This window comes from Carassius auratus, chromosome 39, assembly GCF_003368295.1.
Source record: "Carassius auratus strain Wakin chromosome 39, ASM336829v1, whole genome shotgun sequence".
Taxonomy (NCBI): domain Eukaryota; kingdom Metazoa; phylum Chordata; class Actinopteri; order Cypriniformes; family Cyprinidae; genus Carassius; species Carassius auratus.
In genome coordinates this window covers 9,732,627-9,746,928 of record NC_039281.1, presented here as the reverse complement: position 1 = coordinate 9,746,928, position 14,302 = coordinate 9,732,627, and the positions used below count along the sequence as shown (strand labels likewise).

Genomic DNA, 14,302 nt, shown 5'->3' with positions numbered 1-14,302 from the left:
TAACTCCAGACGCGGGGTCAATGCGGAAATGACCTCCTCTAGGAGTCTGCATGACGATGGAGTACTCCAGCTGGCCGTTGATGTCAGCATCCGTGTCGTGAGCTGTTATAGTCATGACGGAGGTGGAGAGCGGGAGGTTTTCAGGGATGGACTTAAAAATGTCACCTGGTGTAAAAACAGGAGGGTTGTCATTAAAATCCCTCACATGAATGATGACCGGAATGGTGGAAGATCTGGGCGGCCTCCCGCTGTCTTTGGCTGTGATGTTGAGTTTGTATAGGGACTGCGTTTCGTAATCCAGTTTTTTGACCAGGAAGATGCTGCCAGTGTTGGGACTGATGCTAAAAGTGCCATGGTTGTTTGTGGCAGAGATGCTGTATGTGATGTCAGCATTGGATCCAGAGTCAGCATCTGTGGCGGTTACAGAAGCGACCAGCTCTCCAATCCGCATGTTCTCCAGCACATCCACTGTGAGAGTTGATTTGGGAAATGACGGAGAGTTATCATTATCATCTAGGACACTTATGCTCAACACACATGTGGATGACAGAGGCACAATCCCAGAATCTTCTGTTATAATTTTGAGGGAGTAAAAGGGTGTTGTCTCATAGTCTAGTTTTCCCACTAGAGTAACTTGACCAGAAGTGCTGTCAATGCTAAACTGTTTCTCCTCATTTCCCTCCACGATGTCGTAGCGAACAAGGCCGTTTTTATTTTCGTCTACGTCTGAGGCAGAGACTCGGAGCAGCTGCGTCATGTTCTGGGCGGATTCTGAGATAGAGGCCTGGTAAATGTCTTTGGTGAATTTTGGTGGGTTGTCGTTGATGTCCTGTATGTACACTTGAACTTTGGCCTGGTCTTTGAGAGGCTTGGGAAGGCCCTGATCCGAGGATATGACTGTGAAACTGAACACCGCTGCACCTCTCTGTCTCATTAGAGATTCGCGGTCGAGCTGTAGCGTGCTGGTCAACACACCTGAGATGGCGTTCAACTCAAAATTTGGCTGCGGTGTTTCAAAGGAGTAACGTACCTCACTGTTCGGCCCAAAGTCTTTATCCTCAGCGAAAACCAGCCCGACAAAAGAGCCTCGCTCCTGCTCTTCCTCGAAGTGGAACACATAATTAGTGCTGTTGAAAAGCGGACGGTTGTCGTTGACATCGTCGAGAAGAATCGTCACATTAACGCTGGCGCTCAACGGCTCGACAGCTCTGTCTTTGGCCACCACCACTAAACTGTACCGTTCCTGTACTTCTCTGTCCAAATCTGCCTTAATATATAACTGCCCATCAGGGAAAATCCCAAAAACGTCATTTGTGTTACCACTAATGATGTCATACACAATTTCCCCATTGAGTCCTGAGTCTTTATCGCTGGCCTCCACCATAAAAAAACGACTATTAACCGGCTCGGATTCCAGAATGGTGACTTCATAGGAGAGCTGGTCAAAAACTGGCGCGTTGTCGTTGACGTCGTATACGCTGATGGTGAGAATGAGGATGGAGGTGCGCTGAGGGACACCGAGGTCAGAGGCCATGACCTCCACTTGGTAGGAGCTGGTGGTGACCTCTAAGGGGCCAGTGAGGGTGATCAACCCATGTCTTTCGTGAATGTGAAACAAACCTTTGGGGTTCTGTTTGAGGCTGTACACGACCATACCATTGGTCCCCTCATCAGGATCCGAAGCTTTAGCCTGGAATATTTGGTGACCGGTGGCCCAGTTCTCCACAGCACTGACATGCTCAACATTGTGAATGAAATGAGGTGCATTATCATTCAAATCCTTCACTGTGATATTAACTAATGCTTCCCCTGTAATCTCCCCACCCCTTGCAATCACCCTGAGCTGGTAAAACGCCTGCTCTTCTCTGTCTATCAGACCCAAAGCTGTGATCTGCCCTGTGCTGCCTTTGATAGCAAACAGACCGCGCTGGTCTCCTGATGCGATCAAATAAGTGATATTTGTGTTCAGATCTACTGTGGTGGCCGACACGGTGCCAATAATGGTATCAACAGCCACGTTCTCAAACATAACAAAGCTGTACTCTTTCTGACTGAACACGGGCGGGTTATCTTGTGTGTCTACAACAGTGACTGTGACTATAGCTTGCGTGTTCGAGCGCAATCCGCCTCCGTCCGTCGCAGTGACCTGCAGCTGATAAGAGGTTTTCTCCTCTCTGTCGAGTGGCACTAGAGTCGTGATTTTACCAGAGTTGCTATTGATGTGAAACTTGTAAGAGTCACCAGCAGTGATGGCATATTTTACAGTGCCATTGCGGCCAAGGTCAGGGTCGGAAGCTGTTACAGTAGTCACAAATGAGCCCGAAGGCTCGTTTTCTTTAATATTGGCAAAATACTGCATGGGGTAAAACACTGGGCTGTTGTCATTAACATCCATCAGTGTGATATTGACTTTGCAGATGGAGTAAAGGGGGGGCATGCCTGCATCTGTGGCTTTGATGTGCAGCAGATAGGAGCCCTCTTCTTCTCTGTCTAATTCTGTGGCTGTACTCAACCGGCCTGATATTGCATCTAACCTGAACTTATTCTGGCTGCTCACAGGGTTTTCTGAGTCAAATGAGAATCGGACCGAGCCATTTGCACCGAGATCTAAATCTGTGGCAGATAGCACCAAAAGCTCAGAGCCAGCAGGCGAATGCTCGATTAAGGAAATGTGATATGTGCTTTGAGTGAAAGTGGGGACCTGGTCGTTAATGTCTGTGATATTCACTATTAATTTGGTGTAGGAGATTTTCGGCTGCAGACCTTGGTCTTTAGCACTGATATTCAGCACTATTTGAGAAGCTAGTTCCCTATCGAGCTCCGCTGCGCTGGTAACCAAACCGCTGTTCTCACTGATGGCAAACCAGCCCAAACTGTTTCCAGACACCAGTGAGTAGCGGAGATTGGCGTTCTGCCCGGAGTCTCCATCTGTGGCTGAGACCCCTTTAATGTAGCTGCCTTTAGGAATGTCCTCGCTGATGTCTACTCTATACACAGCTTCCTGAAATATGGGCGGATGGTCATTAATATCATTCACAAATATAACCAGACTTGCAAAAGAGGAGCGAGCGACAGGCCTGCCGTTATCTGACACTGAAACGGTGAGGTTGTAGGAGGAGATTCGCTCTCGGTCGAGCACACTGGCTACTTTGATTAGGCTCAGATTGGGGACGGGCGAACTGTGGACATCAAAATGTCTCTGTTCATTTCCACCAAGTATAGAAACGGAAATATTACCATTAGCTGTGGACGAATCTGAATCGGAAACTGTTAATAATGCCACTACGGTGCCCACCTGTGCATTCTCATCCACCGAAGCGAATTTGGACGTGGTAGGGAAGTATCGAAATTTAACTACAGGGTCATTGTCATTCACATCAAGCAGTTTTATAGTTGCTTCTGACCTGCCTGAGAGAGAGGGGACGCCGTTGTCTACTGCATGGATAGTGAGAGAATACTCTTTCCTGGTCTCATAATCCAACCCCTCCTTTATAATCACAGTCCCAGCCTTAGGGTCAATCTGAAAAGGAGTTCCTTCATCTAAAAAATATGTTATTTCAGCATTTGCACCCTCGTCCAGATCTTTGGCTGTTATTTGGAGAACACTGGAGCCAGTGGCAGCGTCCTCAAACACACTGGTCTGGTAATGATCCTGGTCAAAAGCAGGAGGGTTGTCATTTATATCCTGAATGGTGACGTTTACCTGCAGATACCCGAATTTTTTAGGCTCTCCTTTGTCTTCCACTTGGATGAGGAGTTGATAGAAGGGGGTTAATTCTCTGTCCAGCCCTCCTGTGGAGACCAAGTGCAGAAAAGCGCCCTCTCCGCTCGGATTGACGGTGATATCCAAGCGAAACTTCCGCTGCTCGTTCCCGCTGACGATTCGGTAGGTGGTGTGATCCACTCCGTTACTCCCGATGTCCGCGTCTGTCGCGGTGTCCAGAATCACCTGACGCCCGCTGCTCGCGTCTTCTTTGAACGACACGACGATCGACGCGTCAGGAAACACCGGCGCGTTGTCGTTAATATCCAAAACCACGATGCGCACCTCTGTGGGGTAAGTGGGCTGACTGGACAGAACCACCACATTGATGATGTTACTAGGCAGAACTTCTCTGTCGATCACGGAGGATGTGTAGATGACGCCCGTCGTGGCGTTGATGGAAAAAAGTTTGTGGTGTTCGCTGAATCTGTAAGTAAAAGAGGGTTTGGTGTCGATGGTGCCCACATATGTGCCCAGCGGCTGCTCCTCCAGAACCTCAAACTCCTGCCGAACTTGACTGGATAAAGAGTAGCGCGATAAAGTCCATAAAACGAATAAAATAAGATGCAAAGTGTCCAAAGGTCTACCTAAAAGCGCCATGATCGCTGATCCAGTCAGGGTTTCTCCGAGCCTGATACATTCACCTCAGATTTGCAACATTGTATCCAAAAAAAAGAAAGAAAGAAAAAAAAAAAAAAAAAAGGCGATCAATCGAAATGTATCCAAAGCGCGCTTGCCGCTTCAAAGAAACTTGAGGTGAAGTTCCGCTAAAGAGTTCATAGAGAGCTGTAGATCCACGGGGATATCCTTAAAAATCCGTTTTAGGGAGGAGAAAGAGTTCACTCGCTGTAAAATCCTGTCAGAAAGCATCCAGCAAAACTTCGCGTTCTTCTCATGATGATGATGATGATGATGATGATGATGATGGAGTTTCCATTGTGAGGAAAAGAAAAGTTCGCTACGATTTAATCCTCCGATGAGAGTTTTTCCTCCAGGAAATAAAGCAGCTCTAATGTTCTCCCTGTGTTTCTGATACGGGATGTCCCACGGAATAACGGTGAGCAAACTTCACTTTACTGCCCTGACAGAGAACAAAAGCCCGAGTTGAGAAAACTCCCGCCCTGCTGGCCTGTCATTGGCTGTCCTTGCATGGCCCCGCCCCTCTCTGGCACACAGTTCTATTGTAAAGTCATCGACTCGGCTGCTGATTGGATGAGGCGGATGTCAATCATCGCGTGGACTGAATATTATAACAGAGCTGCGCTCCAGGTATTGAGTGTACCGTTATGTGCCCACAATAACACCAGCCGCTCATTTACATTCCTGCCTGCTTTTTCCACTCTCATAAGTGTTTGCAATACATTTGTGTATTTTTTCAGCATATTTGTGAATGTTGCGTGAAATGTATCACAATAATTATATGTTTATATAAATAACAACGTTTTTGTGTGCCCATTTTGTTGAAATAAAAAGATTTCTGTTCTGTCGCAGATTTTAAATGGTCTTTATGTTTTTGTTTTTGTCAAATCACGCAATTTTAAAAAATATTTTAAAATAATATAAAATAATACGTATAAAAAGTATCTTTTTTACTTGTTTTACAGTCCAAATACCGTTTTTTTTACATTTGCCTGAGAACCAAATTATTTAGCATATTAAGATTTATCTATTTATTTATTTAATAAAATAAAATAAAGTAAGATTTTTTTTCAATGAGGTAAAAAAATAAAATAATAATAATAATAAATATTAAAAGGGTAAACGCGATTTTTTCCCCAAGCCTACTGGCAGATATTTGTCATTTTTAAATTTTAATACGTTTTACAGAAAACAAGACTTTATACCTCATCCTGTAACATTTGTTAAGTAAATCTTGATTTAGGAATGTTTAAATATTTTACTGAGAAACCAGACAAAATACTGAGAAGGATATGTTTTTATAAGAGAAAGAAAATATTTATTTATATATTTTATTTTAACAGCAGTGTGTCTGAAGTTTCTCGTGCTCTGTAGGGCAATGTCTTGAGTTTTATCAGTTTATTAACAATTTCAGATGCAACAGTTTATCACTGAACGCTTATATGCATATATACACATGTCCATAGCGTCACCTAGCGGTCATATAAAGTACCTCTGACGAAACCAAGCGGTCAAAACAGCTTAATTTCCTTTATTGGTTAAATAAGCCTTCAGTTTCGCATGACCCATTTCTTGTCAGGAGGAGGATCTGGTTTGGATCTGTTGGTCAGACAGACAGACCTCGGTGAAGCTGATTATCTGCAGTCTCTCGGCCTCCTTCACTAATCTCTGTCTTCAATCCCGTGTCGTTATTCTGTTTGTGCTGATCTTTTAATTGGGCCCGATGCCTTGATGTTTGTTTCCTCTTTAATTAAATACTTCTGCTGGGTCTGATGAGGCTAATTTGAGCGCATTAATGCAGCATTGATGCTCCAGTGACCCACTTCAGGAACAGACGAGCACACATCGACACTGCACTGATCTGAAGAACAACTTTTAATTGATTTAAAATAAGAAATTAGGCCGCTTTGGGAAGAACTAACCACTCGTGCAAACATGCTGAAAGAAATGTCCTCCTGTCTTTCTTTCCGGGTCTAGTTGTCACATCATTTAGTTTTCCAGCAGTGTTTTCTATGTTGGTTTCAGACATCTAGTTCAAAATTCATTTTTGTCTGTCGTCCAACATAAAACATTCATATAGTGTCATAAGGGAACAGAATAATGAATTGGTTGAACTGTGTTTTCAGGTTAATAATTGTAAAGTTATGCACAAATATCATGTTTAATGTATTCAGAATCAGAATCAGAAAGAGCTTTATTGCCAAGTGTGCTTTTGTCTCGTGACAGAAGCTTCTAGAGCACGGACAACAAAATAAAAATGTGTAAAAATAGACATTAAACAGTATTGAATTATTTAATATACAGATGTGCTATAGAGAAATTAGGCACGAGAGTGTGGAGAGATGTAAGATATATTATATCAGTATTTATGCTATAACAGCAAGAATTCTTGCTTTAATCAAATGATAATATTGTTATTATTATCATTATTATTTGTGTTGCATAAATATACTGATTTTGCTAATATATATATCTCCTATATATATAGGATTTTTAATCACAGGATCTAATCAAACTGATTAATTTATTAGTAATGAAAACTATTTTATTTGCTTATTTTTTAAATTTACTTATTCATTAATTTATTTATTCAGAAAACGATATTTATTTATTTATTTTATTGGTATTTTATTTACTTATTTATTTATTCAGAAATATTATGATTATACAAATATGATATTATTAGAATATAATGATTATTATTAATATTTATGAAAACTATTATATTAACTTGCTAATTTATTTATTATGAAAACTGTATTTATTAGACAAATAGTTTGTTTGGATTTTAATTTATTGATTTTATTTACTTTTTATTCTGAAACATGATATTATAATAATATGATATTATTGTTAGATTATTATTATTATTTATAAAACTCAAACTTATCTTCTCAGAAGAAAGTGACTAACCCCATCCTGAAATATTTTCTCTGTATGAAGTGTGTGAAGTGTGACGACCTGCCCCGCTCTTAAATGTTTAGTTCACAACACATCAGTCCTCAGTCTGTGAAACACAAGCCCAGTGCTGTGTGTTTGTGTGTGTGTGTGTGTGTGTGTGTGTGAGGAGCGTTATATGAGCGACTGTGTTTGCTTAACATGCACTCAGACTTTAAATCGTCCTTTTAATTTCCCCTGGATTTTCCCTCCGTCGTTCTCTCTGAATGTTCCTCTGTGTTCCTCAGGAAGCACAGTTTGATCAGTACGTGTGTGAGAGTCTGGGCTGCTGATATACTGACATGACGCTGAATAAAACACTTACTGTACTCAACCGCAGAGAGACTGTGTTCACAGAGACAGGATTGTTCAGTCTCTCACTATCAGCTCCATCTGAGTCTCCAGTGTCTTCTACATGTGAGTGAAGGCACACGTCCAGATCATGTGTGTGTGAACCAACACAAGACAGATCAACCTAAAACACTTGAGATGAACATACGTCAAAACCTGTGGCATTGTGCTGCTTCTGTCAGTGGGGTCAAACAAATAAGCAAGACCTAGATAACATAAGATTCATTTTTCTTTTATTTATTATCTCTAAACATCTCTTTTCTAGACAAGCATATATGGAAACTGTCCAAAGTTAATCCTAAATCCGTGAAAACTCTGTCTCTGTATTCATGCTATGTGTCCTCTTCAAGGGAATGTATCTGTGTATACTTTATTTCTTTCTTTTTCCTTCTGTGTTTTGTTTTTATAGTTGTACTGTCTTGTTTGTTTGATGTTTTGTACTGTTTAATAATAGAAGATTATAATAGAGGATTGTCGAACCCGCTCCGAAGTCCCGATCTGAATCAAATGATTCGCGATTCGCGATCCGATTAGAGCGCTTCGACACAGTGAATCATTTTGCGACATTTTTGTATTATCTGATTCGGAGTTTCGGAAAGCTCGGTATCACCCATCACTTCAAGCTTTTTAAGCAATGTAGTAATACGAAAATAAATGTTTCATTTTAACTGGTTTAGGCTATCGCTTGAACTGAATAATCGGAAATCACAAGTTTGAATCAATCGGAGCGGTTCCAGCGTAAGTGACTCACTCAACTGAATCGGTTCGTATGTTCCTTCTTTTTCTTCTTTAGTCATGTTTACACGACACTGTGAGCACTATTACAGGATTAATTCGGTAGTTTTATGACATTAACTAAAATAATAAAAAAAATAAAATAAAATAAATAAATATAATAGTAAATATTCCGGTGATTTACCCGCTAACTAGTGAACCGCTCCATTAACATGACGAGCTGCAGCTCAGAACACATGTTGGATGGAAACATTGTGCTTTAGGATCGAGTTCACAGCTGAACTGACTATATTTGAAATAGTTTGACTCTACAATTCAGTTGAAAACCATCTGAAAGCTTTCAGTCTCTCGTATCATTGAAGTGAATGTTAAATTTGTTGCATTTCTCCTCCACAACTGAAAGTATATGATTACTCTAAACTTTTTTTTAACTGTTGGCTGTTCAACACATGAGATGTAATTGTCGGTTTTCCTGCAGAAAGCTGAACTCTAGTGTCTGATGTTTTCTGGATCATTTTTTGGTAAAGGTAATTTCTTGCATGATTTCTGTCTCACAGAACAGCGCCGCCTGCTGACACTAAATAAATATTTTCAGTGTGAAACAGTTTGACCGTTGTCTACTGAGAAAAAAATAATTCTGAAATCAAAATAAAGTATAAAAATAACCAGTAATTTAAAATTTTAACTATAGACTATAATAGTTTATGTAGAATACTAAAATAACACTGCTCTGTAAAATGCTGTCACTGTCTTTGTTATTGTATTTAATAATTATTTATTTTTAATGGCTCGGGTGACTAGAGAAGTTACCTCTGTAACAGTGAGTATCTTTAAAATCATTGTTACAAGTAACTTAACTACAATACTTTAAACATTTTGTGGATGTTATTGTTGCAGTTTATTTTTAATTGTGAACTAAGATATACATATCTCTAAAAAGTTTACTAAGTAAGCCAGTTTTTTTAATATATATAAAAAATGTAAATGCATATTTTTTATATCACAGTCCTGACTTACTCTCACAATTTCAAGTTTGTCTTGCACTTGTGAGTTTATATCTCACATTTATATAAAATATATAAAAACAGTCAAAGTTGTGCAACATAGAATCGAAAAAAAATGTGAGGGAAAAAATATGAGAATAAAAAAAAGAAATTGTGAAATATAAACTCAGAAATATGAAAAAGTCACAATGTGTCAAAAGAAGTCAGAATTCAGAATTACAAAAGAGTAAAAATTAAATTCAGAATGGACAGAAACACAGTCTAAACTGTGAGATATAAACTCAGAATTGCAAACAAAAGTCAGAATTGTGATATAAATTATTTTTTTATGGCGTGGTGGAAACGAGCTTTCATAGTTTGCTGATTTTATTGTTTTATTATAATTTTTTTTCTTTTTCTCATCTTCCCAACATCATGCACTGAATTAGAGAAGCACCAGAGGACACCACTGACTAACACATGAACATCATCTCTTATTCTGTCTCTTATGAGATGATCAGACTGACGTTATACATGCTGAAGATGTATTTCTACAGGAGAAGCTCGTCTCTACACAAGTGTGTGTATCTGCTCCAGCTAATCTGAGATGAGACTGAACATGATCTCACACATGATCTGAGAGGAATGTGCTGTCGAGGAGAGAGAACCATAGAGAGACATAAACACGGGGGGGGGTTTTCTGAGATTTTTATCCCTAAATGCTGCTAACTGTCATGAATACTGTGTGAGAGAGAGAATGTGTTCATGAACGAGTCCCAGGTGCTTCATTTACTCTCTTTGACTTATTTTTAACATTGCTGTAGTATCAGATCCACCAATTAAATCTCAGCCAGGTTTCCTCAGATTCTGACACAAACTCCTAAAAGATCCTTTCAGCAGTTAAAGATGATATTGAACAACTCTGTACAAATTAACACAGATCACGTCTCAGACAGTTAATGATCTACTTTTTCAAAGGTGTAAAACATTTTGGACAAAAACAGGCTTATCCATGTACACTAAAATATTGAGAAAGTGTTAGTAAACACTCAGAAATTGTTAGTAATTTTCACAATCAATAACAAAGAAACAGCAAGAAGATTTAAGATTTTTGTATTCGTCACATACAGGATTATATAGATCATATAAAACCAGCAGTGAAGTGAGAGTCAGGTCCGCTCCATGGACAGTGCGATTATTAAAGAATACAAAACAGAGGAAAATATACATAAATATAGGTATGAAAAATGAAATAAAAGTAAACAATAAAAATATTTGAAGAAAAAAAAGTAAACTGTAGAATTAAATAGAGAAAATAAAATAAAATGTGCATGAAAGTATACTGTAGTCTTAAATATTAAGATACACAGGAATGTACAAGAGCCGAATGTTCTAACAGGTTGTGACACTGTGAATATGAGGAAGAGAATGATGAACATCTTTCTCATTAAGTGATTATTAAGTGGAGACATGGAGATGTTAAGAGGCTGGTTTTGAGTTTAGGATCCTGATGGCCTGGGGTAAGAAACTCCATGTTTTTGCCATCAGGCTACAGAAGCGCTTACCAGATGGCAGCAAAGTGAAAAGATGGTTACTGGGGTGGATGGAGTCCTTGATGATTTTAGCAGCTCTGCTTTTGCAGCGTTTGAGGTAGATGTCCTGCAGAGAGGGGAGAGCAGACCCTGAGATACGCTCAGCTAAACGCACAACTCTCTGCAGGGCTTTACTTGACCTGACTGGAGCTGTTCCTGTACCACACTGAGTCAATACACTTTCTATGGTCCCTGAATAGAAGGTTTTCAGGATTGCTGGTGAGATGCTGAATTTCCTCAGCTGCCACAGATGGTACAGTCTTTTCCTGGCTTTATTGACCTGTGTTTGAATGTGAGTAGTCAGGTCCCCAGAGATGTTTACACCAAGGTACTTGAAGCTGCTCACCCTCTCCACAGGTGTCCCGCTGATCATTGTCCTGGCACCTTAAAGTAAGGTTCTCTACCTCATCCAGGTATGCGGTCTCATTATTGTTGGAAATGAACTGGCCTACTTTCACCACTTGAGGTCTGCAGGTGAGGAAGTCTTGAATCCAGTCGCAGAGTGAAGAGTTTAGACTGAGGTCTATGAGTTTAGAAGCAATTTGATGGGGACTATAGTACTGAAAGCAGAGCTATATTCAATAAATAGCAGCCTTACATAGTTCCCGTTGTTGCCATCAATGTGTGTGAGAGGAGAGTGCAGCATGTGAGAGATGGCATCTTCAGTGGATCTGTTGAGGCGATAGGCAAACTCAAGAGGGTCTAAAGTACATAGTACATTTTAAACATAAAAAATTGAGGAGGAATAACTGAAACAGCATTACCTTGTAAAATGATAATCTTTGAAAAAATATTTTGTGCAGTGTACATTAACTGAAAAATACTGTGCAAATATTTGTATGTAAAAAGTATGAATTACCATTTAATGTTAAAATGTATATTATGTTAATAAGAAAATACATGTACTTAAAAATAGTAAACGGTAAAATATGTATTTTATATGTATTATATGAATTAACAGTAAAAACGTTCTCTGATGGAATGTTGTGGCAAGAACAACACTAGGGGTCGCACTTGGGAGCCCAGACACCTCTGACATCATTGTGAAAAGGACAGTTGACAATTGGCGAGCAAAATCTGCATAGCTGGCCATGCCCGGGTATAAATTGGCCAGCGTGGCATTTTCTCAATCGTGTTGTTCTGAGGAGTTTCTAAGCAAAACTCAACTTCGCAAGAAGTGCTTAAGTGACGGAAGTGTATTCCAGGGTTCATAAGAAGGACTGAACTGGACTAAGGGCATACAATACCATAGCGAAGATTCTTCTGGCAGGACACATCGCTCGTCAGGATGCTCTCGATGGTGTCTCTGTAGAAGGTGCACATGCTGGGGGCCAGGTCTCTGGCTCTTCTCAGTTTGCAGAGGAAATAGAGACACTACTGTGATTTCTTGGCCAGTGCTGCGGTGTTGTCGGTCCAGGACACCCAACTCTACTTCTCTTTCCAAACAGATGAATCGACGGTAGCTGCTCGCATTTGAGCCTGTCTGAGTGACATTTCTAGCTGGAAGAATGACCATCACCTTCAGCTACACTAACTAAGACAGAACTGCTGGTGATTCCAACTAACCCATCGTTTCTTCACAACTTCTCTATACAGCTGGGTTCGCCAAACATTACTCCTTCGAGGACAGCCAGAAACCTAGGAGTTGTGATGGATCATCAGTTAAGCTTCACAAACCATATTGCTACAATGACCCGGTCCTGCAGGTTTGCCTTATACAACATTAGGAAGATTAGACCCTTCCTGTCTGAGCAAGCCACCCAACTTCTTGTCCAAGCTCTTGTTCTCTCCAGACTGGACTATTGTAATGCTCTCCATGATCAATCCTGTACAACTGGTCCAGAATGCAGCAGTGAGCCAAAAAAAGCTCATGTTACTCCTCTCCTCATTAGGTTACACTGGCTACCAGTAGCCACTCACATCACATTCAAGGTACTGATGCTAGCCTACAAGACGACCACTGGCACGGCACCAACTTACCTAAACTCTCATGTGCCAAAGAAGTTCAAAATCACTCTCACGGACCTTTTCCTGGAATGTGCCCAGCTGGTGGAATGACCTCCCAATCTCAATTTGAACAGCTTTACTCATTTTTAAAAAACATCTAAAGACTCATCTTTTTCGCCAGCACTTAACCACCTCATACTAGCACTTACCTTTTCTTTCCATTTCTTTTCTTGTCTATTATATTCTTGAAAAAAAAAAAATAACCTGGCTACATGTTCTGTGCTAGACTAACTGAGACTTGTCATGACACTTGTATGCTGTTGTTGTTCTCTTGTTGGTCAGATTACTATCGAGCGGACAGAGCTCTCGTCGCGGGAGGAAAAACCCGCGGCGGCGGGCTTTGTGTTTACATCAATGACGCGTGGTGCCACGATACTGTTGTGATCAGCAAACACTGCTCACCCCTGGTGGAGTTTATGATTATTAAGTGCAGGCCGTTCTATCTGCCGAGGGAATATACTGCTATACTGCTCATTTCAGTGTACATTCCCCCATTCAACATCACCAGCAACAGGAACGACGCACTAAATGAACTGTACCAACACATCAGTGAGCAGCAGACAGCACACCCGGATGCTTTTCTCATCATAGCTGGGGATTTCAACCATGCTGACCTTAAGAGTGTGTTTCCAAAAATACACCAGCACATCAACTTTCCAACACGAGGTAATAACATCTTGGACTTTGTTTACACCACACAGAGAGGAGCTTACAAAGCCCTCCCCCTCCCCCACCTCGGAACCTCAGACCACATCACTGTTATGCTAATGCCTGCATACAGACCGCTCATTAAAGTTGCCAAACCAGTTCATAAACAGATTAAAGTGTGGCCAGAAGGATCATCAGAGATTCTTCAGGACTGCTTCAACACAACTGACTGGGACATGTTTAAACAGGCTGCCACATGCAATAACACCACTGACCTCCAGGAGTACTCGGAGACTGTTACTGCCTACATCAATAAGTGTATTGATGATGTAACAGTCACAAAAACATCACTGTCCGGGCCAACCAGAAGCCATGGATGACAGGGGAGGTCTACAGACTCCTGAAGACACGGAATGCTGCCTTCAGAGCTGGAGATGAGGTGGGCCTGAGAACAGCTAGGGCCAACCTGTCCCGTGGCATCAGAGAGGCTAAGAGACAGCACTCCAGGAGGATAGCTCATCAATTCAGCGACAGCAGAGACACTAGGAACCTGTGGCAGGGGATAGAGACCATTACGGACTACAAGCCCCCACCACGGACCTGTGACAACAACATCTCTCTGCTGAACGAGCTGAACACCTTCTTCG

General features: G+C 40.9%; 1 protein-coding gene across 1 annotated transcript in view; it reads right to left on the bottom strand.

The window, feature by feature from the left end:
* The window catches only part of LOC113058041 (protocadherin Fat 4), a 74,247-nt gene extending 69,043 nt beyond the window's left edge, over positions 1-5,204 (bottom strand). Inside the window, 1 exon segment of the mRNA XM_074559858.1 lies at positions 2-5,204. Within this exon segment, the coding sequence (XP_074415959.1) occupies positions 2-4,363 (4,362 nt within the window). The 5' untranslated portion in view covers positions 4,364-5,204.
* Positions 5,205-14,302: the final 9,098 nt, after the last annotated feature.